This window comes from Heteronotia binoei, chromosome 13, assembly GCF_032191835.1.
Source record: "Heteronotia binoei isolate CCM8104 ecotype False Entrance Well chromosome 13, APGP_CSIRO_Hbin_v1, whole genome shotgun sequence".
Lineage (NCBI taxonomy): Eukaryota > Metazoa > Chordata > Lepidosauria > Squamata > Gekkonidae > Heteronotia > Heteronotia binoei.
In genome coordinates this window covers 3,538,806-3,566,135 of record NC_083235.1, presented here as the reverse complement: position 1 = coordinate 3,566,135, position 27,330 = coordinate 3,538,806, and the positions used below count along the sequence as shown (strand labels likewise).

Here is a 27,330-nt window from a genome sequence, read left to right as displayed (position 1 = left end):
ACACAAGACTCCAGGCGAGGTCTTACCAGAGCAGAGTAAAGCGATACCATTTAAGACCATTTAGTTGGCCTTCAGGGTGCCTGCCTGGACTCCAACTTTGTCCTGTTGCTTCAGGCCAAGATGGCCGCCCACTTGGATCGATCATCTTGACCTAAATAGTGCACGTTTGTCATCTAGAAAAGAATTTTTTTTTAAAAAAAATAAATGTTAGGCACGGTTTAGACTAAAAACAGCCTAACGGTGATGCTTTTGGGTTACATCACCCTGTCCCTAACCTTGCTGTCGCCTGCTCGCTGGATCCCAGGACAGTGGCGTCAGCAGTGTTTGCTAATGTGGATCAACAGGGCGACTTCCTGGTGAACAACTCCTGCTCGCATTGACGGATGAGTCGGTGTCACCCCCGTTCTTACACATTACTCACAGGAACCTGCCCAAAGTCACGGAAAGGAGCTGGTTACGAGGCCTTGCTTCTGGCCCAGTTTCTAGCCCTGATCTTGGCAAGAGGGAAGGGGCAAAAGAGGCTTTGTCAAGACAGGTTCAGATATGCGGAATCTCTCCTCAGCGTCTCAGGGAAAGCTGTTCCTGGTATCTCTGCATGCCGGAACAAAATGGCTGCTACCTTCTGAGGAAGAGCGGAGAGCTGCCCTGAGGGAAGATGGTGATATCGCAGGGGTGGCCAATGGTAGCTCTCCAGATATATATTTTTTGGGCCTACAACTCCCATCAGCCCCAGCCATTGGCCATGCTGGCTGGGGCTGGTGGGAGTTGTAGGCAAAAAAACATCTGGAGAGCTACCGTTGGCCACCCCTGCGATATTGGATTTATATCCCGCCCTCCACTCTGAATCTCAGAGTCTCGGAACGGCTCACACAATCTCCTTTCCCTTCCTCCCCCACAACAGACACCCTGTGAGGTAGGTGAGGCTGAGAGAGCTCACCCAGAAGCTGCCCTTTCAAGGACAGCTCTGTGAGAGCTGGGGCTGACCCAAGGCCATTCCTGCAAGTGGAGGAGTGGGGGATCAAACCCAGATTCTCCCAGATAACAGTCCGCGCACTTCACCACTACACCAAACTGGCCATATCTTGCTAGCTATCAGCCCCCCCACAGAGCAATTGGCTCTTTTCTGCTTCCTTCTCGCTCTCTCTTGCTTCCTTCATCTCAGCTTGCTTTGCAAGGCTTGCTCAATCGCATAGGAGCTACGGAGCAAAACCTCTATTTTCTCCATTGGCTGAGGCTCCTCCCCCTCCTGGTCCCCTGGGGAAGGAAGGAAAGAGCCAGAGCTTCCTTTGCCCAGTTCCCTGAATCCCATGGGAGAAATACAAAGAAAGCGCCTTTAAGATCAACAAGTGCTAATGTTTTAAGCATGTTTTATTTTAATTTTTAAAAAAATATCTTTAGTAGCGTTTGTGTCCTTTAAAAAGCTTATATTTCTGCTACCTACTGTTAAATAGGTACAGATATGGCCTGACGCGACAAGGTCTCATTTATGTCAGATCCAGGCCTCATAACAAATGAATTCAACACCCCTGATCTAGAAGCTAGAAGGAACTGGAAATATCGGCTGCGAAAGTGGGAGAGGGGAACTTCATAGGAGGGCTTCCAAAGCGAGGCTGGATCGGCCTGAAGGGCCCATCTTCTCGGCTTTTATCTTGAACACAGGCCAGTTGCTTGTTCCTGGGATGTTCCCCTCAAGCCCACACACTTGGAAATAATCAGGGCCCTCCATGCCGTGTTTCCGGTTCGTCTACTCTGTTCAGATCTGATCGCCCCACTTCAAAACGCAGTGCCGGCAGCTGGAGATGGGTGGGTGACAAAAAGCCACCCAATGCAAGCCTTGAAGGCACTTGTCATCTTTTGACAGAGGCAGAAAGGCCTTGTCGTTTGAGAAATTGGATATGAAGTGCTGCAGGTCGCTATTGACTTACTAGTAGGGTTGCCAAGTCCAATTAAAGAAAAATCTGGGGACTTTGGGGGTGGAGCCAGGAGACATTGGGGGTGGAGCCAGGAACAAGGGTGTGACAAGCATAATTGAACTCCAAGGGAGTTCTGGCCATCACATTTAAAGGGACAGCACACCTTTTTAAATGCCTTTATTCCATAGGAAAGAATGAAGGATAGGGGCACCATCTTTTGGGGCTCATAGAATTGGACCCTCTGGTCCAATTGTTTTGAAACTTGGGGGGTATTTTGGGGAGAGGCACTAGATGCTATACTAAAAATTTGGTGCCTCTACCTCAAAAATAGCCCCCCCAGAGCCCCCAATACCCACGGATCAATTCCCTATTATTCCCTATGGGAATCGTTCTCCATAGGGAATAATAGAGTGCCCAGTAGACATTTCCCTCCCCCCCCACGCTTTCTAAAGGGGGGGAGGGCCTCCAAACCAGGGAATCCCCTGCCCCCTCCCTCTCTCTCACACACAAATACTTCCTGTAGAACTCTACTTGCTGTGAAAACGAAAGCAAAAGAAAGGGAGGGGCTGTTCTCTGTGGAAACTATTACTGACCCTTTCCAATGAAGCCCTTCCTGTTTCCTTAAAGGCACATATTTTACAAACGGATCAGGAGCTCTACAACTACATAATGCCTACGCGCATGTTCTCCCCACCCCCGCTTCTGGATTTTTGGAGAGCGGGGGAGGAGGCTGCAAATTCAGGGGTCCCCCGCCAGGGCGGGGGGGTTGGGAAGCCTGCTTACTAGGAGAAAGTAGAGAAAGAAGTCTTTTTCTCCCTTTCTCACAATACAAGAACTTGTGGGCATTCAATGAAATTGCTGAGCAGTCAGGTTAAAACAGATAGAAGTCCTTCTTCACCCAAAGGGTGATTCACACGTGAAATTCACTGCCACAGGAGGTGGTGGCAGCTGCAAGCATAGCCAGCTTCAAGAGGGGATTGGATAAAAATATGGAGCAGAGGTCCATCAGTGGCTATTAGCCACAGTATATATATATGTGTGTGTGTGTATGTGTGTGTGATTTGTCTTTTTGGCATTGTCTATAAAACTCTCCTCCAATACCTCATTTCAGGGAAATCAACTTTCTTCCTGCCAGCTTTCTTCATTGTCCAGCACCCATACATAATGGAGATCCTGTGGAATGGATTAATTTAATCTTGGTCACTAGAACATAAGAACATAAGAGAAGCCATGCTGGATCAGGCCAATGGCCCATCCAGTCCAACACTCTGTGTCACAGAAGAACATAAGAGAAGCCAGGTTGGATCAGGCCAGTGGCCCATCCAGTCCAACACTCTGTGTCACATAAGGACATAAGAGAAGCCATGTTGGATCAGGCCAGTGGCCCATCCAGTCCAACACTCTATGTCACATAAGTACATAAGAGAAGCCCTGTTGGATCAGGCCAGTGGCCCATCCAGTCCAACACTCTGTGTCACATAAGAACAGAAGAGAAGCCATGTTGGATCAGGCCAGTGGCCCATCCAGTCCAACACTCTGTGTCACATAAGAACAGAAGAGAAGCCCTGTTGGATCAGGCCAGTGGCCCATCCAGTCCAACACAGTGGCCAAAAACCTCAGGGTCCATCAGTGGGGTCATCCTTATGTTTACGTATCTTTCCTAGTTCCTTCCTGGCTGCGCTTCCCAGTCTTGGTCTCCTTCTGATTTCTTGTTTGCAGTCTGTCTCTCTTGGGGTTGATGATAGAGCCAAGGAATAGACAATCTTGAAGTAAGCCCTTTTTAAAAAACAAAATCGTCCACTGTAAAGTTGTACATTTCCTCAGCAGTCATTACTTTTGTCTTCTTAATGTTCAGCTGTAATCCTGCTTTAGCACTTTTCTGCTCTAATAACCGTCATCACTAGTCATTTCAAGCCTTCAATGTTTTCTGCTGGCAATGGGGTATTATCTGCGTCTTTCAAACTGTTAATGTTCCTTTTTAAATGTTTAATCATGTCCCCTGCTAAGTTTGGTGTAGCCAGTTTGGTGTAGTGTGCGGACTCTTATCTGGGAGAACCAGGTTTGATTCCCCGCTCCTGCACTTGCACCTGTTGGAAAGGCCTTGGGTCAGCCATAGCTCTGGCAGACGTTGTCCTTGAAAGGGCAGCTGCTGTGAGAGTCCTCTCAGCCCTACCCACCTCACAGGGTGTCTGTTGTGGGGGAGGGAGATAAAGGAAATTATGAGCCGCTCTGAGACTCTTGAGTGGAGGGTGGAATATAAATTCAATGTCGTCTTCTTCTAAGCCCTTTTACTGTAAAATTTCATTCTTTTTTTGTCGTCTGTGATACTCAAGATTAAGATTATTGTCAAAACTTGGAAAGTAAAGAAATATTGGACAATTTTTTAGTTGTAAGAATATATATATGGAACTTTGTGCAGTCAGAAGTGCCTTTAGTATGGATTTGAACTTATAACCTCGGGGAAGCCAACATTGGAGGGAGGGGGGATGGAAATGTCATATGGGTTAATGTGAAAAAAGAAAAAAAAAATTAAGAAATAGAAAAGCTTTGTAACCATATGCTACCAATAAATTGTTTAAAACCAAAAAAGATTAAGATTATTGTCCTTTCTATCCCTATTATTATTAATTATCAATTGGTGTTACAATTCGATGTATCTATATTGTTGTATTTTGACATACGGGAAAATTGTATGCCCATTTCTTTCTGCAAGCTATTGTAATGCTATTAAAGGTTATTGGAATTGGAACTCAGATACAAGGGAGAGGAAGAGAGAAGAAGAGAAGAAGAAGAATTGCAGAGTTATACCCTGCCCTTATCTCTGAATCAGAGACTCAGAGCGGCTTACAATCTCCTATATCTTCTCCCCCCACGACAGACACCCTGTGAGGTGAGTGGGGCTGAGAGAGCTCTCACAGCAGCTGCCCTTTCAAGGACAACCCCTGCCAGAGCTACTGCTGACCCAAGGCCATTCCAGCAGGTGCAAGTGGAGGAGTGGGGAATCAAACCTGGTTTTCCCAGACCACCAAACTGGCTCTCACCAAATTGGAGAGAGAGAGCAGTTATAATGAAGATACTTTTGCAGGTCACCAGTGGTCTGGAGAGAGCAAATTTAGCGGTTTTGAAACACAGCAGCTGAAATGGCTAGAGAGAGCCAGTTTGGTGTAGTGGTTAAGTGTGCGGACTCTTAACTGGGAGAACCGGGTTTGATCCCCCATTCCTCCACTTGCAGCTGCTGGAATGGCCTTGGGTCAGCCTTAGCTCTGGCAGAGGTTGTCCTTGAAAGGGCAGCTGCTGTGAGAGCCCTCTCAGCCCCACCCACCTCACAGGGTGTCTGTTGTGGGGCAGAAAGGGAAAGGAGATTGTAGGCCACTCTGAGACTCTGTCCTTGAAAAGGCTGCTGCTGGGAGAGAGCTCTCAGCCCCATCCACCTCACAGGGTGTCTGTTGTGGGGGAGGAAGGGAAAGGAGATTGTAGGCCACTCTGAGACTGTCCTTGAAAGGGCAGCTGCTGTGAGAGCCTTCTCCAGCCCCACCCACCTCACAGGGTGTCTGTTGTGGGGGAGGAAGGGAAAGGAGATTGTGAGCTGCTCTGAGACTCTAAGATTCGAAGTGGAGGGTGGGATATAAATCCAATTTCTTATTCTTCTTCTAGGCAGTTGGTTCGAAGGTCAGTTCTGTGGTTAGGGCTGCCACTCCGTGTTTGGAAAATACCTGAAGATTTTGGGAACAGAGGCTGAGGAAGGAAGGGTTAGGGGAGCAGAGGAACTTCCGCTGAGTAGAATGCCATAGAGTCCAACCTTCCAAAACAGCCATTTTCTCAAGGCGAACTGATCACCTGGAGATCGCAGCCAGTGCGTGCGAGTAGGCCATGTAAGCGGCTGCCTGGGGCACTGCCTGGCCATGGGGCGCTGCTAGGCACCCTCTCCTCACCCGCTGCTCGATGTCTCACTGCTCTTTCTGCCTACCGGAGGCACACACGGACAAAAGACGCCCCCACCCCTGTGAGGAAAGGCAGCCTCGGATCCAGGCAGATGTGCCAAATCGCCTCTTCCACCTCCCCCTGCTTCAGGGTCCTCAGAAAGCGGGGGGAGGGGAGGGAAATGTCTGCTGGGCACTCCATTATTCCCTAGGGAAATTTATTCCCATAGAAAATCATGGATAATTGATCTGGGGCTCTGGGGGGGCTGTTTTTTGGGGCACAGGCATCAAATTTTCAGTATAGCATCTAGTGCCTCTTCCCAAAATGCCCCCCAAGTTTCGAAAAGATTGGACCAGGGGGTCCAATTCTATGAGGCCCAAAAGAAGGTGCCCCTATCCTTCATTATTTCCTATGGAAGGAAGGCATTGAAAAGGTGTGCCGTCCCTTTAAATGTGATGGCCAGAACTCCCTTTGGAGTTCAGTTATGCTTGTCACAGCCTTGATCTTGGCTCCACCCCTAATGTCTCCTGGCTCCACCCCCAAAGTTTCCAGATATTTCTTGAATTGGACTTGGCAACCCTACCTTTGCATATTACTCCACACCCCTCTGGGGTAGCCAATCCTCCAAGAGCTTACAGAGCCCTTTGTACAGGGCCTGCTGTAAGCTCTAAGGCAGGGGTGGCCAGCGGTAACTCTCCAGAATGTTTTTTTTGGCTACAACTCCCATCAGCCCCAGCCATTGGCCATGCTGGCTGGGGCTAATGGGAGTTGTATGCAAAAAACATCTGGAGAGCCACCGTTGGCCACCCCTGCTCTAAAGGATTGGCCACATTGGGGTGGGGCCTAATATGCAAAGGAGTTCCGGCTAAAGAAAAAGAAAGAGCCCAGCTGCTGGCAGTCAGCTGACGGGTGGGGGTCTTCAAATGGGAGGGGGGAGGCAGATCAGATCACCGAGCGGGGAGGCGGTAGAACTACCCCCACCTCCTCCCCATTTAACGACCCCTCCATAGGGGGCCAAGGATGTGGGGCATAGGGGACAGCCGCTTGGCGCAGCAAAACCCCCAGCGCCACCCCTGCAGGGGATCAGTTACAATCCCCGGAGATCTTCCGCTAACTGTAGCGCAGGCCTGTTTGGAAAGGGAGCCGCATTCAAAAGCTGCTCGGGGCGTGCATGCGCCGTTCAAAGGAAGGAACCCCGGCTCCCGCTGGGCGTGCCCTCTGCTGTGGTTGTGCCACCCTCGGCTAGCTCTTTGGATGCCAGCCAGTGTGCCATAATCTTCTTGAAGTCGTTGCCAAAGGACGGGGTGAAGCTTTTTGCAAAGGACCTCGAGTGAGGTATGTCTCAGCAGTTAGAAAAACAGGGTTTGGTGTCATGGTTAAGTGCTTGGACTCTTCTCTGGGAGAACCGGGTTTGATTCCTCACTCCTCCACTTGCACCTGCCTGGAATGGCCTTAGGTCAGCCATAGCTCTCATAGGAGTTGTCCGTGAAAGGGCAGCTTCTGGGAGAGCTCTCTCAGCCCTACCCACCTCACAGGGTATCTGCTGTGGGGAAGAAAGGGAAAGGAGATTGTAGGCTGCTCTGAGACTCTGTCCTTAAAAGGGCAGCTTCTGGGAGAGCTCTTTCAGCCCCACCCGCCTCACAGGGTGTCTGTTGTGGGGGAGGAAGGGAAAGGAGATTGTAGGCTGCTCTAAGACTCCGTCCTTGAAAGGGCAGCTTCTGGTAGAGCTCTCTCAGCCCCACCTGCCTCACAGGGTGTCTGCTGTGGGGGAGGAAGGGAAAGGAGATTGTAGGCTGCTCTGAGACTCTGTCCTTGAAAGGGCAGCTTCTGGTAGAGCTCTCTCAGCCCCACCCGCCTCACAGGGTGTCTGTTGTGGGGGAGGAAGGGAAAGGAGATTGTAGGCTGCTCTGAGACTCTGTCCTTGAAAGGGCAGCTTCTGGGAGAGCTCTCTCAGCCCCACCCACCTCACAGGGTGTCTGTTGTGGGGGAGGAAGGGAAAGGAGATTGTAGGCTGCTCTGAGACTCCGTCCTTGAAAGGGCAGCTTCTGGGAGAGCTCTCTCAGCCCCACCTGCCTCACAGGGTGTCTTTTGTGGGGGAGGAAGGGAAAGGAGATTGTAAGCTGCTTTGAGATTCTGATTAAGAGAGAAGGGCGGGGTATAAATCTGCGGTCGTCTTCTTCTTTGTGCCTGCCAAGGGCTCCCCCGGACAGAATCGCCGGCTACAAGTTGAGAAGTTCCTGGAGATTTTGGAGGCTGAGCCTTGGGAGGGGAAGAACTTCAGTGAGGGAGTAGGAAAGAGCTAGTGTAAAGGTGCCAGAGTCACACCGGCAGGTAGAGTTGGGGGCGGGGCATTCCAGGAGTGGGCGGGGATGTTGTGCAATGCACTGATGTCACTTGAAAGCAACCCCAGGACGCTGGCAACGTTTGGAGCGACACTGCTTTTTGGGCAAAACGCTAGGTCAGAATTAGCCTCAGACCATAGATCGCGCTGATGTCACTTCATGCTGAGTTCTGCTTGCGGGGGTGGGGGGATTTCCTCCCAAGGATGGGCAGGGGTCCACAAAAGCAGAGGGGCACCCCTCTCCTTCTGATGCAGCCATTTTCTCCAGGGGGAGTAACCTCTGCCATCTGGAGATCTGTTGCAATTGCCGGAGATTTCCGAACAGGAACTCCTTTGCCTATTAGGCTACACTCCCCTGGTGTAGCCAATCCTCCTGGAGTATTGTGTTCAGTTTTGGGCACCACATTTTAAGAAGGGTCTAGATAAGCTGGAAGGGGTCCAGAGGAGGGCGACGAAGACGGTGAGGGGTCTGGAGACCAAGTCCTATGAGGAAAGGTTGAAGGAGCTGGGGATGCTTAGCCTGGAGAGGATCACCATCTTCAAGTACTTGAAGGGCTGTCATAGAGAAGATGTTGTGGAATTGTTTTCTGTGGCCCCAGAAGGTCAGACCAGAACCAGCGAGTTGAAATTAAATCAAAAGAGTTTCCTGCTCAACATTAGGAAGAACTTCCTGACCATGAGAGCGGTTCCTCAGTGGAACAGGCTTCCTCCTTGGGAGGTGGTGGGCTCTCCTTCCTTGGAGGTTTTTCAACAGAGGCTAGGTGGCCATCTGACAGCAATGAAGATCCTGTGAATTTAGGGGGAGGTGTTTGTGAGTTTAGAACGGTTCCTCAGTGGAACAGGCTCCCTCGGGAGGTGGTGGGCTCTCCTTCCTTGGAGGTTTTTCAACAGAGGCTAGATGACCACCTGACAGCAATGAGGATCCTGTGAATTTAGGGGGAGGTGTTTGTGAGTTTCCTGCATTGTGCAGGGGGTTGGACTAGATGACCCTGGAGGTCCCTTCCAACTCTATGATTCTAGATGACCCTGGTGGTCCCTTCCACTTCTGTGATTCTATGACTCTATGATTCTAACTTGCAGTAGGCCCTGTACAAAGAGTCTTCTAAGCTCTTGGAGGATTGCCAACTTCAGGGGGCGTGGCTTAATATGCAAAGGAGCTCCTGCTACAAAAGACGCCATGCCAAGCCCCACCAGGAGGCTGTGATCCTACTTTCATGGCTTTGGGGGGGGGGGCGGTCTCTGGAGGTGGATGGCTGGGCTTCCTTGGCCACTGGTCTGATCTGACAATTCCATCCCGCTCCGAGCATCGTGCGGTTCTGTTTGTTTTCCACGCTGGAGATGAAGCCGCGGTTGGCGTGTATTCCCACGGAGCTGGTAATCTAAGGGATCTTCCTTTTGCAAGTTTCTGGCAGGTGGCAGGTGTGGTGTGTGTGTGTGTGTGGGGGGGAAGACTTCTCAAACCTGGTCTGTTAAGAGCAGAGCTTAAACATCAAAGCACTCTTTGGAGTCCTGTGGGCCAGAAGGCCCTTTTGGACAAAATTATTGATCTCTAGAATCTTCACTGGTGGGCTGGAAGCAGCGGCTGGACCAACACTTGCCAGGCATGCTCTAGAATAAATGTCAGATGTTTGAGAGCCACAAGACATGAACGTCAGATTTTGAGAGCAGGAAGGAAGGGGGGAAGGAAGGGGGGAAGGAAAGGGGGAAGGAAGGAAGGAAGTGAGGGAGGAAGGAAAGGGAGGAAGGAAAGGGAGGGAGGAGGGAGGGAGGGAAGGAAGGAGGGAAGGAAGGAATAAAGATCGGGAGGGAGGAGGTGGAAAGAAAGCAACTTTAACTTTAAATGCATTCTCCAAGGTGCTGGCTGGCTTGGAATGGCGAAGTGATCTAAAGAGACAAAGGCCTTCTCCAAGCCAGCAGTGGGGGCTTTGAGAGCCACAAAATATGTGTGAAAGAGCCACTTGTGGCTCCCAAGCCACAGTTTGGTCCTCCCTGCTCTAGGCTGATCCTGCATTGAGCAGGGGTTAGGGTTGCCAAGTCCAGTTCAAGAAATATCTAGGGGCTTTGGGGATGGAGCCAGGAGACCTTGGGGGTGGAGCCAAGAGCAAGGCTGTGACAAGCATAACTGAACTCCAAAGGGAGCTCTGGCCATCGCATTTAAAGGGACTGCACACCTTTTAAATGCCTTTCTTCCTCTGGAAATAATGGACGGGGGCGCCTTCTTTGGGGGCTCATAGAATTGGACCCCCTGGTCCAATCCTTTTGAAACTTGGCGGGTGTTTTAAAGGAGAGTCGTTGGATACTATGCTGCAGATTTGGTCCGTCTACCTCAAAAAACAGCCCTCCCCAAGCCCCAGATACCCGTGGATCAATTCTCGATTATACCCTATGGGAATCGGTCTCCTTAGGGAATAACGGAGTGCCCAGCAGACATTTCCCTCCCCCCCACACACTTTCTAAGGACTCTGAAGTGGAGGGGAGGGCTTCCAAACCAGAGGATCCCCTGTCCTACTTGAAGATTGGCATCCTAAGCAGGGGGTTGGACTAGATGGCCTCTATGGCCCCTTCCAACTCTGGGATTCTAGGATTCTGTGTCTTTGTTAGGCTTGCCAGCTCCAGGCTGGGAAATACCTGGAGATTTTGGGGTGAGGTTTGGGGAGGCGAAGGACTTCACTGGGATATGATGCCACGAAGTCCACCCTTCAAAGCGGCCATTTTCTCCAGGAGACCTGATTTCTGTCGCCTGGAGCTCAGTTGTAATAGCAGAAGATCTCCAGCCACGGCCTGGGGGGATGGCCACCCTAGTGTGTGCATCTTCAGTTAACATCTGTCCCATCTTTCTGCCCATTAGCATCAACTCCATCCCAAACCCACTTCACTGAAACAATTAAAACAAAAAAATGGAAATGGTGTGTTTGTGGGGTGTGTGGGTGTGGCAGGAACAGAGATATCACACCTTGGCAAATAGAAGGGGAAGACACGGAAGTAGTGACGGACTTCACATTTCTGGGATCCAAAATCACTGCAGATGGCGACTGTAGCCATGAAATTAAAAGACGTTTGCTCCTTGGGAGGACAGCTATGGCGAACCTGGGTAGTATAATCAAAAGTAGAGACATCGCCCTGCCAACAAAAGTCCGTATAGTCAAAGCGATGGTATTCCTAGTAGTAATGTATGGCTGTGAGAGCTGGACCATAAGGAAGGCCGAGCGCAGAAGAATAGCTGCTTTTGAGCTGTGGTGCTGGAGAAGACTCTTGAGAGTCCCTCGGACTGCAAGAAGATCCAGTCGGTCAGTCCTAAGGGAAATCCACCCAGACTGTTCCCTGCAAGGTCAGATGCTGAAGCTGAAGCTCAGATCCTTTGACCACCAAATGAGAAGGGAGCACTCCTTGGAGAAGATCCTGAGGCTGGAAAAGACAGAAGGCAAAAGAGGAAGGAGACGGCAAAAGAGGAGATGGCTGGACAGTGTTACTGATGTAACAAACATGAATTTGAGAAGATTTCGGAGGATGGTGGAAGACAGGAGGGCCTGGCGTGACTTGGTCCATGGGGTCGCAAAGAGTCGGACTCGACTGTGCGACTGAAGAACAGCAACAGAGATAAAATACTTACAAAATATAAAAACATTGGTTAGGGAGGAGGGAATCATTGCAGGAATGCTAAACAAAACAAAAAATGTCTTCATCTGCCAGTGGGAGATGGCAGCAGAAGGGGACGGGTGATTCTTTCTGGGGAGAGAGTTTGGGTGCCACGATCGAGAAGGCTCTCTCCCAAGTTGCCACCCGCGCAGTATCAAAATTCAATCAAGATTTGAAAGATTAATCTCTGTTCCCTTGGATTCCATTGGTAGTCTCTCATTAAAAACATAAGAGAAACCATGTTGAATCAGGCCAATGGCCCATCCAGTCCAACACTCTGTGTCACACAGTGACAAAAAAAATTATATATATATATACACACACACACAGTGTGGCTAATAGCCACTGATGGACCTCTGCTCCATATTTTTATCCAATCCCCTCTTGAAACTGGCTATGCTTGTAGCCGCCGCCACCTCCTGTGGCAGAGAATTCCACGTTACCCTCAAAATACTAACTGGGGCCCGACCCACTTAGCTTCTGAGATCTAACAAGATCAAGCCAGCCTGGGCCATCCAGATAAAGGTGGTTTTGCATGACCTGCCTCTGCATAGCGACCCTTGGATTTCTTTGTTGGTCTTTCATTCATATACTAACTGGGTCCGACCCTGCTTGGAGACAGCCAGTTTGGTGTAATGCTTAAGTGCGCGGACTCTTATCTAAGAGAACCGGGTTTGATTCCCCACTCCTCCACTTGCAGCTGCTGGAATGGCCTTGGGTCAGCCAGAGCTTTCATAGAAGCTGTCCTTGAAAGGGCAGCTGCTGAAAAAGCACTCTCAGCCCCACCTACCTCACAGGGTGTCTGTTGTGGGGGCGGGGGGAAGGTAGAGGAGATTGTGACCGCTCTGAGGCGCTGAGATTCAGAGTATAGGGCGGGATATAAATCCAAAATCATCATCTTCTTCTTAGCTTCTGGGATCTGATGAGATTGGACCAGCCTGGGCAATCCGGACCAGGACTATGTATTGTGCAAGCCTACAATGTATGAACCAGAGCTGTGCAGTTGCATCTAATCTGGAATTGAATTATTGCTGTAACCTCTCTTTGCATGTGGGGTGGAGGAGGGGCGGGGGGGGGGGGGGGGGACATCGCAACGTGTTCCTTCATTCTAAGAAACCAAAGCGTGAGGAACACTCATAACAGTGTCTAGGAATGTTAAAGAGGCCTCCCTCTGGCGCAATGAATGCCCAGTTTTTCTTCTCCAGGGCAAGGAATGCCAGTTCCCCACTGTGGCAGCAAGAGGTTTTAAGCCTTGGGGGTGGGATTCTGGGCTTCCTGGAACTGCTTCCCCACCCCCCTTGGGAAGAACTCCGTGGCCCTGTTTTGGAAGGAGAGCGAAGGCAGTGAATGGATTTTGAAACACCTGTCTTTAGAAAGCAGGTAATAAGGTGCTGTTATCTAGGGCAGGTAGAAGAAGATGATGATATTGGATTTATATCCTGCCCTCCACTCCGAAGAGTCTCAGAGCGGCTCACAATCGCCTTTACCTTCCTCCCCCCAACAACAGACACCCTGTGAGGTGGGTGGGGCTGAGAGAAGAAGAAGAAATTGGATTTATATCCCGCCCTGAGAGCCTGGCTCAGTGGCAGAGCCTCTGCTTGGCATGCAGGAGATCCCAGGTTCAATCCCTGGCATCTCCAGTTAAAAGTCCAGGCAGGAGGTGATGGGAAAGGCCTTGACCTGAGAGCCTGGCGCAGGGGCAGAGCCTCTGCTTGGCATGCAGAAGGTCCCAAGTTCAATCTCCAGCATCTCCAGTTGAAAGGACCAGGCAAGACCTTGACCTGAGACCCTGGCTCAGTGGCAGAGCCCCTGCTTGGCATGCAGGAGATCCCAGGTTCAATCCCGGCATCTCCAGTTAAAAGTCCAGGCAGGAGGGGATGGGAAAGGCCTTGACCTGAGAGCCTGGCTCAGTGGCAGAGCCTCTGCTTGGCATGCAGAAGGCCCCAGGTTCAATCCCCAGCATCTCCAGTTAAAAGGACCAGGCAGGAGGTGATGGGAAAGACCTTGACCTGAGAGCCTGGCTCAGTGGCAGAGCCTCTGCTTGGCAGGCAGAAGGTCCCAGGTTCAATCCCCGGCATCTCCAGTTAGAAGGACCAGGCAGGAGGGGATGGGAAAGACCTTGACCTGAGAGCCTGGCTCAGTGGCAGAGCCTCTGCTTGGCAGGCAGAAGGTCCCAGGTTCAATTCCCAGCATCTCCAGTTAAAAGGACCAGGCAGGAGGTGATGGGAAAGACCTTGACCTGAGAGCCTGGCTCAGTGGCAGAGCCTCTGCTTGGCAGGCAGAAGGTCCCAGGTTCAATCCCCGGCATCTCCAGTTAGAAGGACCAGGCAGGAGGGGATGGGAAAGACCTTGGCCTGAGAGCCTGGCTCAGTGGCAGAGCCTCTGCTTGGCAGGCAGAAGGTCCCAGGTTCAATCCCCGGCACCTCCACTTCAAATGGCCTGGGATGGACTCTGCAGAGCTACTGCCCGTCTGAGTAGATGGCCTTGATACACCAGAATAGCAAACTGCAGCGTGCTCTGGAGCGGCACCATCAAAGACTTTGGACTTGTTGCACACATGATAAAGTAGGTTGATGTTTAGCGCCCTGACTGTGCAATTCTGTGCAGGCTGTCTTAAACCCACGGAAACCCAAGTGTGCCGTAGCATTGGTCTGTGAGAGAAGACAGCCCGCTGCCCCACTGTCTCACTTAAGACCATCTTCCTTTCCTCCGTGTAGTCCTAGGACTGAGTCTCCTTTGGGTGAGAGCACTGCAGACCTCGGGTCCTTTTAAGGTCATTTTATAAATAGTTGCTTTTCTTCACAAATCTCAAAAGCTAAGCAGGGTCAGCCCTGGTCAGTACGTGGACGGGAGACCACCAAGGAAGTACAGGGTAGCTCTGCAGAAGCCGGCAAAGGCAAACCACCTCTGAATGTCTCTTGTCTTGACCTGGATGGCCCAGGCTAGCCCAGTCTTTCACAACATTTCCACGGCAGACTTTTTACGGCATGGTTTGCCCTCGCCTCCCCTAATCATCTACACCAGGGGTGGCCAATGGTAGCTCTCCAGATGTTTTTTACCTACAGCTCCCATCAGCCCCGGCCATTGGTCATGCTGGCTGGAGCTGATGGGAGTTGTAGGCAAAAAACATCTGGAGAGCTACTGTTGACCACCCCTGAATTCTACACTCCCCCCCCCCCCCCAGCAAGCTGGGTCCTCATTTTACCAACCTCGGAAGGATGGAAGGCTGAGTCAACCTGGAGCCGGCTACCTGAACCCAGCTTTCGCTGGGATCGAACGCAGGTCATGAGCAGAGAGTTCAGATCACAGTACTGCATTACTGCTGCTTGACCACTCTGCGCCACGGGGCCACTGAATTTACTAAACAACATTTAAATTCACTGTGGAATTCACTGCCACAGGAGGTGGTGGCAGCCACAAGCATAGCCACATTCAAGCGGGGTTTAGATAAAAATATGAAGCAGAGGTCCATCAGTGGCTATTAACCACAGTGTGTGTGTGTGTGTGTGTGTATATATATATATATAAAAAAATTTTTTGGCCACTGTGTGACACAGAGTGTTGGACTGGATGGGCCATTGGCCTGATCCAACATGGCTTCTCTTATGTTCTTCTGTGACACAGAGTGTTGGACTGGATGGGCCACTGGCCTGATCCATCATGGCTTCTCTTATGTTCTTATGTGACACAGAGTGTTGGACTGGATGGGCCATTGGCCTGATCCAACATGGCTTCTCTTATGATCTTATGTGACACAGAGTGTTGGACTGGATGGGCCATTGGCCTGATCCAACATGGCTTCTCTTATGTTCTTCTGTGACACAGAGTGTTGGACTGGAGGGGCCATTGGCCTGATCCAACAGGGCTTCTCTTATGTTCTTATGTGACACAGAGTGTTGGACTGGAGGGGCCATTGGCCTGATCCAACAGGGCTTCTCTTATGTTCTTATGTGACACAGAGTGTTGGACTGGAGGGGCCACTGGCCTGATCCAACAGGGCTTCTCTTATGTTCTTATGTGACACAGAGTGTTGGACTGGAGGGGCCAGTGGCCTGATCCAACATGGCTTCTCTTATGATCTTATGTGACACAGAGTGTTGGACTGGATGGGCCATTGGCCTGATCCAACATGGCTTCTCTTATGTTCTTCTGTGACACAGAGTGTTGGACTGGAGGGGCCATTGGCCTGATCCAACAGGGCTTCTCTTATGTTCTTATGTGACACAGAGTGTTGGACTGGAGGGCCATTGGCCTGATCCAACAGGGCTTCTCTTATGTTCTTATGTGACACAGAGTGTTGGACTGGAGGGGCCACTGGCCTGATCCAACAGGGCTTCTCTTATGTTCTTATGTGACACAGAGTGTTGGACTGGATGGGCCATTGGCCTGATCCAACATGGCTTCTCTTATGATCTTATGTGACACAGAGTGTTGGACTGGAGGGGTCATTGGCCTGATCCAACATGGCTTCTCTTATGTTCTTCTGTGACACAGAGTGTTGGACTGGATGGGCCATTGGCCTGATCCAACATGGCTTCTTTTATGTTCTTATGTTCTTAAATTAATAATTCATATAGAACTGTGCCATTTCAAAGAAAAGGTGCATGAGGAACATCAACCTCTCGCCCAAAGTCACTTTGAAGGCAAAGAATGTCCAATTTTCAGCAAATGGGTGCAGGTAGTGATTCCACAGGTGGAGGTTCTTTCACGGAGAGCGACGCCCCTGATGATTTCTTCTGCACAGCGGGGCAAAAAATGAAACGCGACGTGGCTGTACTTATCCCACGTTTCACGATGGCTTCTACGAGCTTCCAAAACATCAAAGCTCGTAGAGGCAATCGCGAAACGTGCAATAATTAATTATTCAATATGAATAATTAATCTTATATGTTGTTTAGTAAATTCAAGTTTGTATTATTTCTGAGGCTGGCTTACGCGGAGGTTTGTTAACCTGTTTGTCCTAATCCCCAGGTGGGGGCAGGGGATCCCCCAGTGTGGAGGCCCTCCCCTCACTTCAGGGTCATCAGAAAGCAAGGGGGGCACTCCATTATCCCCTATGGAGACAGATTCCCATAGAGTATAATGGAGAATTGATCTGCAGGGATCTGGAGTTTAGGGGGGGGGTGTTTTTTGAGGTAGAGGCACCAAATCTGAAGCATAGCATCCACTGCCTCTCCTCAAAATACCCTCCAAGTTTCAAAAAGATTGGACCAGGGGGTTTAATCCTATGAGCCCCCAAAGAAGGTGCCCCTCTCCTTCACTATTTCCAGTGGAGGGAAGGCATTGAAAAGGGGTGCGGTCCCTTTCAAAGGGATGGCCAGAACTCCTTTCGGAGTTCAATTATGCTTGTCAAACCTTGCTCCTGGCTCCTCCCCCAATGTCTCCTGGCTCCACCCCAATGTCTCTTGGCTCCACCCCCAAAGTCCCCAGATATTTCTTGAATTTGACTTGGCAACCCTATCCACCAAGGAAGTCCGGGGTTGCTACACAGAGGCTGGCGGTGACAAACCTATGGAGTCACTGTAAGTCAGCTGTGACTTGACAACAACAACAACAAAATGGTATCGCTTTACTCTGCTGTGAAAAGACCTCACCTGGAGTCTTGTGCTCAGTTTGGGGCACCACGTTTTAAGATGGATCTAGACAAGCTGCAACGGGTCCAGAGGAGGGCGACGAAGATGGTGAGGGGTCTGGAGACCAAGTCCTATGAGGAAAGGTTGAAGGAGCTGGGGATGTTTAGTCTGGAGAAGAGGCGGTTGAGAGGTGATAGGATCACCATCTTCAAATTCTTGAAGGGCTGTCCTATAGAGGATGGGGTGGATTTGTTTTCTGTCGCCCCTGAAGGTAGGACCAGAACCAATGGGTTGAAATTAAATAAGAAGAGTTTCTGGCTCAATATTAGGAAGGACTTCCTGACTGTGAGAGCGCTTCCTGAGTGGAACAGGCTTCCTTGGGAGGTGGTGGGCTCTCCTTCCTTGGAGGTTTTCAAACAGAGGCTGAATGGCCATCTGACAGCAATGAAGATCCTGTGAACTTAGGGGGAGATATTTGTGAATTTTCTGCATTGTGCAGGGGGTTAGACTAGATGACTCTGGAGGTCCCTTCCAACTCTGATTCTATGATTCCTGACCATTAGAGCAGTTTCTCAGTGGGACAGGCCTCGTTCTTGGGAGGTGGTGTGCTCTCCTTCCTTGGAGGTTTTCAAACAGGCTGGATGGCCATCTGACAGCGATGAAGATCCTGTGAATTTATGGGGAGGGGTTTGTGGGTTTTCTGCATCGTGCAGGGGGTTGGACTAGATGACCCTGGGGGTCCCTTCCAACTCTAGGATTCTATGATTCCTGACCATTAGAGCGATTCCTCAGTGGAACAGGCTTCCTCCTTGGGAGGTGGTGGGCTCTTCTTCCTTGGAGGTTTTTCAACAGAGGCTAGATGGCCACCTGACAGCAATGAGGATCCTGTGAATTTAGGGGGAGGTCTTTGTGAGTTTAGAGCGGTTCCTAAGTGGAACAGGCTTCCTCCTTGGGAGGTGGTGGGCTCTCCTTACTTGGAGGTTTTTCAACAGAGGCTAGATGGCCATCTGACAGCGATGAAGATCCTGTGAATTTATGGGGAGGTGTTTGTGAGTTTCCTGCATTGTGCAAGGGGTTGGACTAGGTGACCTTGGGGGTCCCTTCCAACTCTAGGATTCTATTAGGAAGAACTTCCTGACCGTTAGAACGGTTCCTCAGTGGAACAGGCTTCCTCGTGAGGTGGTGGGCTCTCCTTCCTTGGAGGTTTTTCAACAGAGGCTAGATGGCCACCTGACAGCAATGAGGATCCTGTGAATTTAGGGGGAGGTGTTTGTGAGTTTCCTGCATTGTGTAGGGGGTTGGTCTAGATGACCCTGGGGGTACCTTCCAACTCTATGATCCTGTGAAAAACGTGAGTCTTGGAGTTGAGACCCTGGAGAGCTACAGCCAGTCAGAGCAGAGGAAATGGAGCCAGACGGAGTGAGGGGCTGACACCGTGCAAGGCGGCTTCTCCAGTTCCTCTGGGCCAATTCCTTCCCAGCGCGTCAGGCTCTGCTGCCATTAGTCATGTCTCTTTCAAATACTCATCGCTTGACAAACGTCTCTGTACGGTGGAGCCTTCTTCCTGCAGAAGGCGGGAGTAGCCACCGTTTTGGAACCTTTTGTTTCTTTTCTCCTCCAGGTAAAACCCAGATGTTCAACATCAAGTATTTCAGAAGTTCTTCATCCTAGCGCTGGATTTCCCCGGCTGAGGACCTAGCAGGAACATTGTGGAAGCAGCTGCTGGTTCGAAAAGGTGACCAGCTTCCTTGGGAGGCGGGGGAGCCCTTCAAGACCTCTCCGCTTCCCCCTCTCCTGGTTGGGGAGGAGGACAATGGCTGGATCTGGCCAGCTGGCGTTCCTGGTTACCATCTCTCTCCAGTCCCTCGTCTCCTCTGTTCTGGGTGAAGGTGGGTGCGACTCAAAGCATGCTGGGAAGTCCGGGTTGCTGGTTGGGAAATACCTGGTGGTTTGGGGGTGGGGGGGGCCTGAGGGGGTGGGGTTTTGGAAGGGGAGGGGCTTTGATTGGCTGGAATGGCAACACCAGGCCTCAGATTCAGCAGGAATCTTGTCCAATGAATAGGAGGTACAGCTGCATAACCATCCCTGGATTAGGAGAGCGGGCAGCCACCCACCCACCAGGGGCTTTGCCACGCCCCCAGCAGCCCTCGTGAACCCCTGGAGAAGCCCATGCCACCCTTTCTCCACTTCTGATGTGATTTTGGGTGGGGGGGTGGCCTGTTGACTGGGGGAGCAGCCCACGAGAGCCCCAGGTGAGCTAGGGCAGGGGATCCTCCACTTTAGAGGCCCTCCCCCCACTTCAGGGTCTTCAGAAAGCGGAGGGCGGGGAGGGAAATGTCTGCTGGGAACGCTATTATTCCCTATGGAGACATTCCCTTAGGAAATCATGGAGAATTGATCTGTGGGTTTATGGGGCTCTGGGGGGGGGCTGTTTTTTGAGGCAGAGGCACCAAAGTTTCAGCATAGCATCCAGTGCCTCTCCCCAAAATACTCCTCAAGTTTCAAAAAGATTGGACCAGGGGGTCCAATTCTATGAGCCCCCAAAGAAGGTGCCCCTATCCTTCATTATTTCCTATGGAAGGGCCTTTAAAAAGGTGTGCGGTCCCATTCAATGTGATGGCCAGAACTTCCTTTGGAGTTCAGTTATGCTTGTCACACCCTTGCTCCTGGCTGCACCCCCAAAGTCCCCAGATATTTCTTGAATTGGACTTGGCAACCCTAGCCCGGCTCAGGCTGACTGGATCTCTTGCCAGCTGAAGCAGGCCTCGCTAGCCCGGGGCTCTTCTTTCTTGCGCCCGGTTGCTTTTGCCTGGGGTGGTGGTGGTGGCATATGCTAATGAGTTACGCTAATGAGCCCCACCACCTATTTTCCTACAAAACGGCAACCCTAATTGGAAGAGCTCATTGGAACCTAATTGGAAGAGCCCTGGGCAACCCTAATTGGAAGAGCTCGTTGAAGCTTTTGTTGCGGGGCCGGAGGAGGGCTGGCGAGGAGCCCGGATTGCTGGGCTGCATTCCCACTTTCTGGAGGACGATGCCTCGTGCCTTCTTGCTTTGTTTGCAAAGAAAGAAAGAACACGGAGCGACCGGTTGCTCTCTCCCGTTCACTGTCCCAAGGTCAACAAAACTGTTTCTTCTGCAAGGTGGGAGGCATCCAGGTTCTGCAAGCCCCAGCCCCCAGTTGTGGAACAAATGCAAAAGTTCACTCACCACCCCGCACCCCCCCACCTCCCCCCATGCAATTACAACAGTTCCACGCCCAGTTGGAGGGCGAATATTTTACAGCTTTGTAAATTCTTCAGAACAAGCACTTTCCCATCAAAAATGGTGAATGTGGGGCCTCTCAATCGAATTGGTGTTCAGGTAGGGTTGCCAAGTCCAATTCAAGAAATACCCAGAAGGCCCCTTAAAAAATTGCCCCATCCTTCATTAATTTCCAAAGGACGGAAGGCACCCTTTTCTACACTTTTTATGGCCAGCTGGTGTTCATGGTGACCATCTCTCTCCAGTCCTTCGTCTCCTCTGTTCTGGGCCAAGGTGGGTGCGACTCAAAGCATGCTGGGAAGTCCGGGTTGCTGACTCTGGGTTGGGAAAGACCTGGTGGTTTGGGGGTGGAGCCTGAAGGGATGGGGTTTGGGGTGGGGAGGGGAGGGGCTTTGATTGGCTGGAATGGCAACACCAGGCCTCAGATTCAGCAGGAATCTTGCCCATTGAATAGGAGGTGCAGCTGCATAACAATCCCTGGATTAGGAGAGCGGCCAGCCAACAGGGGCTTTGCCACGCCCCCAGCAGCCGTTAACCCCTGGAGAAGCCCACGCCACACTTTCTACACTTTTTATGTGGTTTTGGGTGGGGGGGTGGCTTGCTGTCCTTTTGACAGGGGGAGCAGCCCAGGAGAGCCCCAGGGGAGCTAGGGCGGGGGATTCCCCACTTTAGAGGCCCTCCCCACACTTCTATTTAATTAAAAAAAAACAAAATGTCCTTCTTTTGTTCTGGTGCGGTGGGAGCAGCTGGCAGCAACACCCTTTGGAAGGAAGTCCTTTGTACGCTGCCCTTGAGCATTTGGTTTCCGGGGTGGAAAGGTGACTCCAGACGCCTTTAAATAAATAAAAAGCAGGCAGAGCCAAACAGCCCCCACTTCAGGGTCATCAGAAAGCGGGGGGAGGGGAGGGAAATGTCTGCTGGGAACCCTGTTATTCCCTATGGAGACTTATTCCCTTAGAAAATAATGGAGAATTGATCTGCGGGTATCTGGGGCTATGGGGGGGGGCTGTTTTTTGAGGCAGAGGCCCCAAATCTGCAGCATTGTATCCACTGCCTCTCCTCAAAAGTTTCAAAACTCCTCCAAGTTTCAAAAAGATTGGACCAGATGGTTTAATTCTATGAGCCCCCAAAGAAGGTGCTCCTCTCCTTCATTATTTCCAGCGGAGGGAAGGCATTGAAAAGGGGTGCCGTCCCTTTCAATGTGATGGCCAGAACCCCTTTCGGAGTTCAATTGTGTTTGTCAAACCTTGCTCTTGGCTCCATCCCCAATGTCTCCTGGCTCCACCCCCAAAGTCTCCTGGCTCCACCCCCAAAGTCCCCAGATATTTATTGAATTGGAGCTGGCAGCCCTACCGGGATCAGAAGTGCCTGCAAGGAAAGAGAATGTCACTGGATTCAATGGGGAGGGACGGTGGCTTAGTGGTAGAGCATCTGCTTGGTAAGCAGAAGGTCCCAGGTTCAATCCCCGGCATCTCCAACTGAAAAGGGTCCAGGCAAGTAGGCATGAAAAACCTCAACTTTGATACCCTGGAGAACCACTGCCAGTCTGAGTAAAGAAGGCAGCTTCGTATATTCATATATATGAGAATTGAAACCCATTCCAAAGTGGGACAGTGGCTCAGTGGTAGAGCATCTGCTTGGTGAGCAGAAGGTCCCAGGTTCAATCCCCAGCATCTCCAACTAAAAAGGGCGTGAAAAACCTCAATAGGCAAATAGGGGTAAAAAACCTCAGCTTGAGACCCGGGAGAGCCGCTGCCAGTCCAAGTAGACAATACTGACTTCGATGGGCCAAAGAGGGTCTGATTCAGTATAAGGCATCTTCATATGTTTCTATGATAAGGGAGAGATGGTGGCTCAGTGGTAGAGCATCTGCTTGGTGAGCAGAAGGTCCCAGGTTCAATCCCCGGCATCTCCACTAAAAAGGGTCCAGGCAAATAGGCGTGTAAAACCTCAGCTGGAGAGCCATGAATGGGGCTGTGGCTCAGTGGCAGAGCATCTGCTTGGGAAGCAGGAGGTCCCAGGTTCAATCCCCGGCATCTCCAACTCAAAAGGGTCCAGGCAAATAGGCGTGAAAAACCTCAGCTGGAGAGCCGCTGCCAGTCTGAGTAGACAAGACTGACTTCGATTGACCAAAGAGGGTCTGATTCAGTAGAAGGCAGCCTCATACGTTCAACCCACTGCCTGGTTGGATTTGAGTCCGAAAGTATCTTGGAGACCAACAAAGTTCTTGGAGTCTGAGCTTTGGAGAGTCAAAGCCGTCAGACACTCTGGAAAACTTGCATCCCAAAAACCGTGTTGGTTTCTATGGTGCTTCAGGACAGGGGTGGGATTCTAGCTGGAGCTCCTTTGCATATTAGGCCACACACCCCTGGTGTAGCAAGTCTTCCTAGAGCTTACAAACCTGGTGAGCTCAGAAGGCTCAGCTCCGGTTAGTACTTGGATGGGAGACCAAGGGTTGCTACGCAGAGGTGGGCAAGAGCAAACCACCTTTGAACGCCTTGAAAACCCAATGAGATTACCAAAAGTTAGCTGCGTCTTAATGGTACTTTATGCACAAGCATAGAGCCGTGCTGATCTACAATAGAAGAGCTGGATAGAAGAGCCAGTTTGGTGTAGTGGTTAAGTGTGCGGACTCTTATCTGGGAGAACCGGGTTTGATTCCCCACTCCTCCACTTTGCAGCTGCTGAAATGGCCTTGGGTCAGCCAGAGCTCTCTTATCTGGGAGAACTGGGTTTGATTCCCTACTCCTCCACTTGCACCTGCTGGAATGACCTTGGGTCAGCCGTAGCTCTCTTATCTGGGAGAACCAGGTTTGATTCCCCACTCCTGCACTTGCACCTGCTAGCATGGCCTTGGGTCAGCCATAGCTCTGGCAGAGGTTGTCCTTGAAAGGGCAGCTGCTGTGAGAGTCCTCTCAGCCACACCCACCTAACAGGGTGTCTGTTGTGGGGGAGGAAGGGAAAGGAGATTGTGAGCCGCTCTGAGATTCTTGAGTGGAGGGCGAAATATAAATCCAGTGTTGTCGTCATCGTCTTTTTCGAGTCCACCTTTCGAGAGTCAAAGCTCTTGATATCTGACAAAGGGGCCTGTGTCTCTCAAAAGCTGATCCCCTCCGTCCTGATCTTGTTGGTTTCTAAGATATTACTCGACCCGAATACAGCTGTTAATTATTTGGTTTTCTTAGAGCTTCTGCAGGATATTTAACATCCAAATATATACAGAAGAACAAAGTTCCCTCTAAGCTGCGGAGTCTTTGAGCAAAAATTCTGCTTTGTGAACTGCCGGCATTAAAGTTGTGAGCTGCTGCACAAATTAACATGCTCTGGGGCTGTTTTTCCTGAGCTGAGACAAAAATGCGTGAGCTAGAGGCTAAAAATCTGCGCGCTGGCTCGCGCTAACACAGAGGGAACACTGCTCTAGACCAAATTTCCCTCTAAGCTGCAGAGTCATTGAGCAGAAATTCTACATTGTGAGCTACTGGCATTAAAGTTGTGAGCTACTGCATAAATGGTCTGGAGAGCCAGCTTGGTGTAGTGGTTAAATGTGGGGACTCTTATCTGGGAGAACTGGGTTTGATTCCCCACCCCTCCACTTGTACCTGCTAGCATGGCCTCGGGTCAGCCATAGCTCTGGCAGAGGTTGTCCTTGAAAGGGTAGCTGCTGTGAGAGCTCTCTCAGTCCCACCCACCTCACAGGGTGTCTGTTGTGGGGGAGGAAGGTAAAGGAGATTGTGAGCCGTTCTGAGACTCTTTGGAGTGGAGGGCGGGATATAAATCCAATCTTCATCTACCTCACAGGGTGTCTGTTGTGGGGGAGGAAGGTAAAGGAGATTGTGAGCTGCTCTGAGACTCTTCGGAGTGGAGGGCGGGATATAAATCCAATCTTCATCTACCTCACAGGGTGTCTGTTGTGGGGGAGGGAGGTAAAGGAGATTGTGAGCCGCTCTGAGACTCTTCGGAGTGGAGGGCGGGATATAAATCCAATATCTTCATCTACCTCACAGGGTGTCTGTTGTGGGGGAGGAAGGTAAAGGAGATTGTGAGCCGCTCTGAGACTCTTCGGAGTGGAGGGCGGGATATAAATCCAATATCTTCATCTACCTCACAGGGTGTCTGTTGTGGGGGAGGAAGGAAAAGGAGATTGTGAGCCGCTCTGAGACTCTTCGGAGTGGAGGGCAGGATATAAATCCAATATCTTCATCTTCTTCTTCTAAATAAGCGTGGTCTGGGGCCATTTTCCCTGAGCTGAGACAAAAATCTGTGAGCTGGCTCACGCTAACTGAACTTAGAAGGAACACTGCAGAAGAGCTATCTTTAGCACCGAATTTGTTCCGCCTCTAGTGTTCAAAGAGGGTGGGGTCATACTTTCTAGTAAGCAGGAGAATAAGAGCTTGGAAGGGCCTTCAAATGTTGACTTCCTGTTGATCAAGGCGCAGGCTGGTGTCAGAGTTTTGCCGAAAGCTGAGCTGAAACTCCCCTTCCTCGGCGTGTGTCATCCTAGCGAGGGATGCAGGTTCCCTGACAGGGGCTTGTTCCCAACCGGCTCCACCTGTTCTCAGCAAAGCACCTTCTGGGCGTGGCCTGGGCAGGTTGCACAGTCTCAGCTGAGGCCTGGGACCGGGCTGAGTCACTTGGTGCCTCACTGGTGTGGAGGAGGGTGTGGATTCTGACAGTCAGAAGGAAGAAAGGGAGGGCGGCAGGAAGCTGGTTGCGCCACTTTCTGCCTTTGCAGGGCGAGAGCCGAGATGGTCTGAAAAAAGAGTTACACTGATCTAAGGAGGGGTTGAAGGCAAGCAGCGTATCCCAGTTTGGTGTAGTGGTGAAGTGTGCGGACTCTTATCTGGGATAACCGGGTTTGATTCCCCCCTCCTCCACTTGCACCTGCTGGAATGGCCTTGGGTTAGCCTGAGCTCTCTTATCTGGGAGAACCGGGTTTGATTCCCCACTCCTGCACTTGCAGCTGCTGGAATGGCCTTGTGTCAGCCATAGCTCTTATCTGGGAGAACCGGGTTTGATTCCCCACTACTCCACTTGCAGCTGCTGAAATGGCCTTGTGTCAGCCAGAGCTGTCTTATCTGGGAGAACAGGGTTTGATTCCCCACTCCTCCACTTGCACCTGCTGGAATGGCCTTGGGTCAGCCAGAGCTCTCTTATCTGGGAGAACCGGGTTTGATTCCCCCCTCCTCCACTTGCAGCTGCTGGAATGGCCTTCGGTCAGCCAGAGCTCTCTTATCTGGGAGAACCGGGTTTGATTCCCCACTCCTCCACTTGCACCTGCTGGAATGGCCTTGGGGCAGCCAGAGCTCTCTTATCTGGGAGAACCGGGTTTGATTCCCCACTCCTCCACTTGCAGCTCCTGGAATGGCCTTGGGTCAGCCAGAGCTCTCTTATCTGGGAGAACCGGGTTTGATCCCCCACTCCTCCACTTGCACCTGCTGGAATGGCCTTGGGTCAGCCAGAGCTCTCTTATCTGGGAGAACCGGGTTTGATTCCCCACTACTCCACTTGCAGCTGCTGGAATGGCCTTGTGTCAGCCAGAGCTGTCTTATCTGGGAGAACAGGGTTTGATTCCCCACTCCTCCACTTGCACCTGCTGGAATGGCCTTGGGTCAGCCAGAGCTCTCTTATCTGGGAGAACCGAGTTTGATTCCCCCCTCCTCCACTTGCAGCTGCTGGAATGGCCTTCGGTCAGCCAGAGCTCTCTTATCTGGGAGAACCGGGTTTGATTCCCCACTCCTCCACTTGCACCTGCTGGAATGGCCTTGGGGCAGCCAGAGCTCTCTTATCTGGGAGAACCGGGTTTGATTCCCCACTCCTCCACTTGCAGCTCCTGGAATGGCCTTGGGTCAGCCAGAGCTCTCTTATCTGGGAGAACCGGGTTTGATCCCCCACTCCTCCACTTGCACCTGCTGGAATGGCCTTGGGTCAGCCAGAGCTCTCTTATCTGGGAGAACCGGGTTTGATTCCCCCCTCCTCCACTTGCACCTGCTGGAATGGCCTTGGGTCAGCCAGAGCTCTCTTATCTGGGAGAACCGGGTTTGATTCCCCCCTCCTCCACTTGCAGCTGCTGGAATGGCCTTCGGTCAGCCAGAGCTCTCTTATCTGGGAGAACCGGGTTTGATTCCCCACTCCTCCACTTGCACCTGCTGGAATGGCCTTGGGGCAGCCAGAGCTCTCTTATCTGGGAGAACCGGGTTTGATTCCCCACTCCTCCACTTGCAGCTGCTGGAATGGCCTTGGGTCAGCCAGAGCTCTCTTATCTGGGAGAACCAGGTTTGATTCCCCACTCCTCCACTTGCACCTGCTGGAATGGCCTTGGGGCAGCCAGAGCTCTCTTATCTGGGAGAACCGGGTTTGATTCCCCCCTCCTCCACTTGCACCTGCTGGGATGGTCTTGGGTCAGCCAGAGCTCTCTTATCTGGGAGAACCGGGTTTGATTCCCCACTCCTTCACTTGCACCTGCTGGGATGGCTTTGGGTCAGCCAGAGCTCTTGCAGAGGTTGTCCTTGAAAGGGCAGCTGCTGTGAGAGTCCTCTCAGCCCCACCCACCTCACAAGGTGTCTGTTGTGGGGGGAGAAGATATAGGAGGTTGTAAGCCACTCTGAGTCTCTTCTTCAGATAGAAGGGCGGGGTAGAAATCTGCAGTCTTCTTCTTTCTTACTTCTTCTTTCTTCCTTTCCCT

General features: G+C 51.2%; 1 protein-coding gene across 4 annotated transcripts in view; it reads left to right on the top strand.

Annotated features, from left to right (window-relative positions):
• Nucleotides 1–27,330, top strand: part of CRB3 (crumbs cell polarity complex component 3) — a 39,551-nt gene that overhangs the window by 8,032 nt on the left and 4,189 nt on the right. For all 4 annotated transcript variants that reach the window (XM_060252827.1, XM_060252825.1, XM_060252828.1 and 1 more), the window contains exon 2: nucleotides 19,006–19,273. In XM_060252827.1, the coding sequence (XP_060108810.1) occupies nucleotides 19,198–19,273 (76 nt within the window). In that variant the 5' untranslated portion in view covers nucleotides 19,006–19,197. The remainder of the gene's footprint in view (nucleotides 1–19,005; nucleotides 19,274–27,330) is intronic.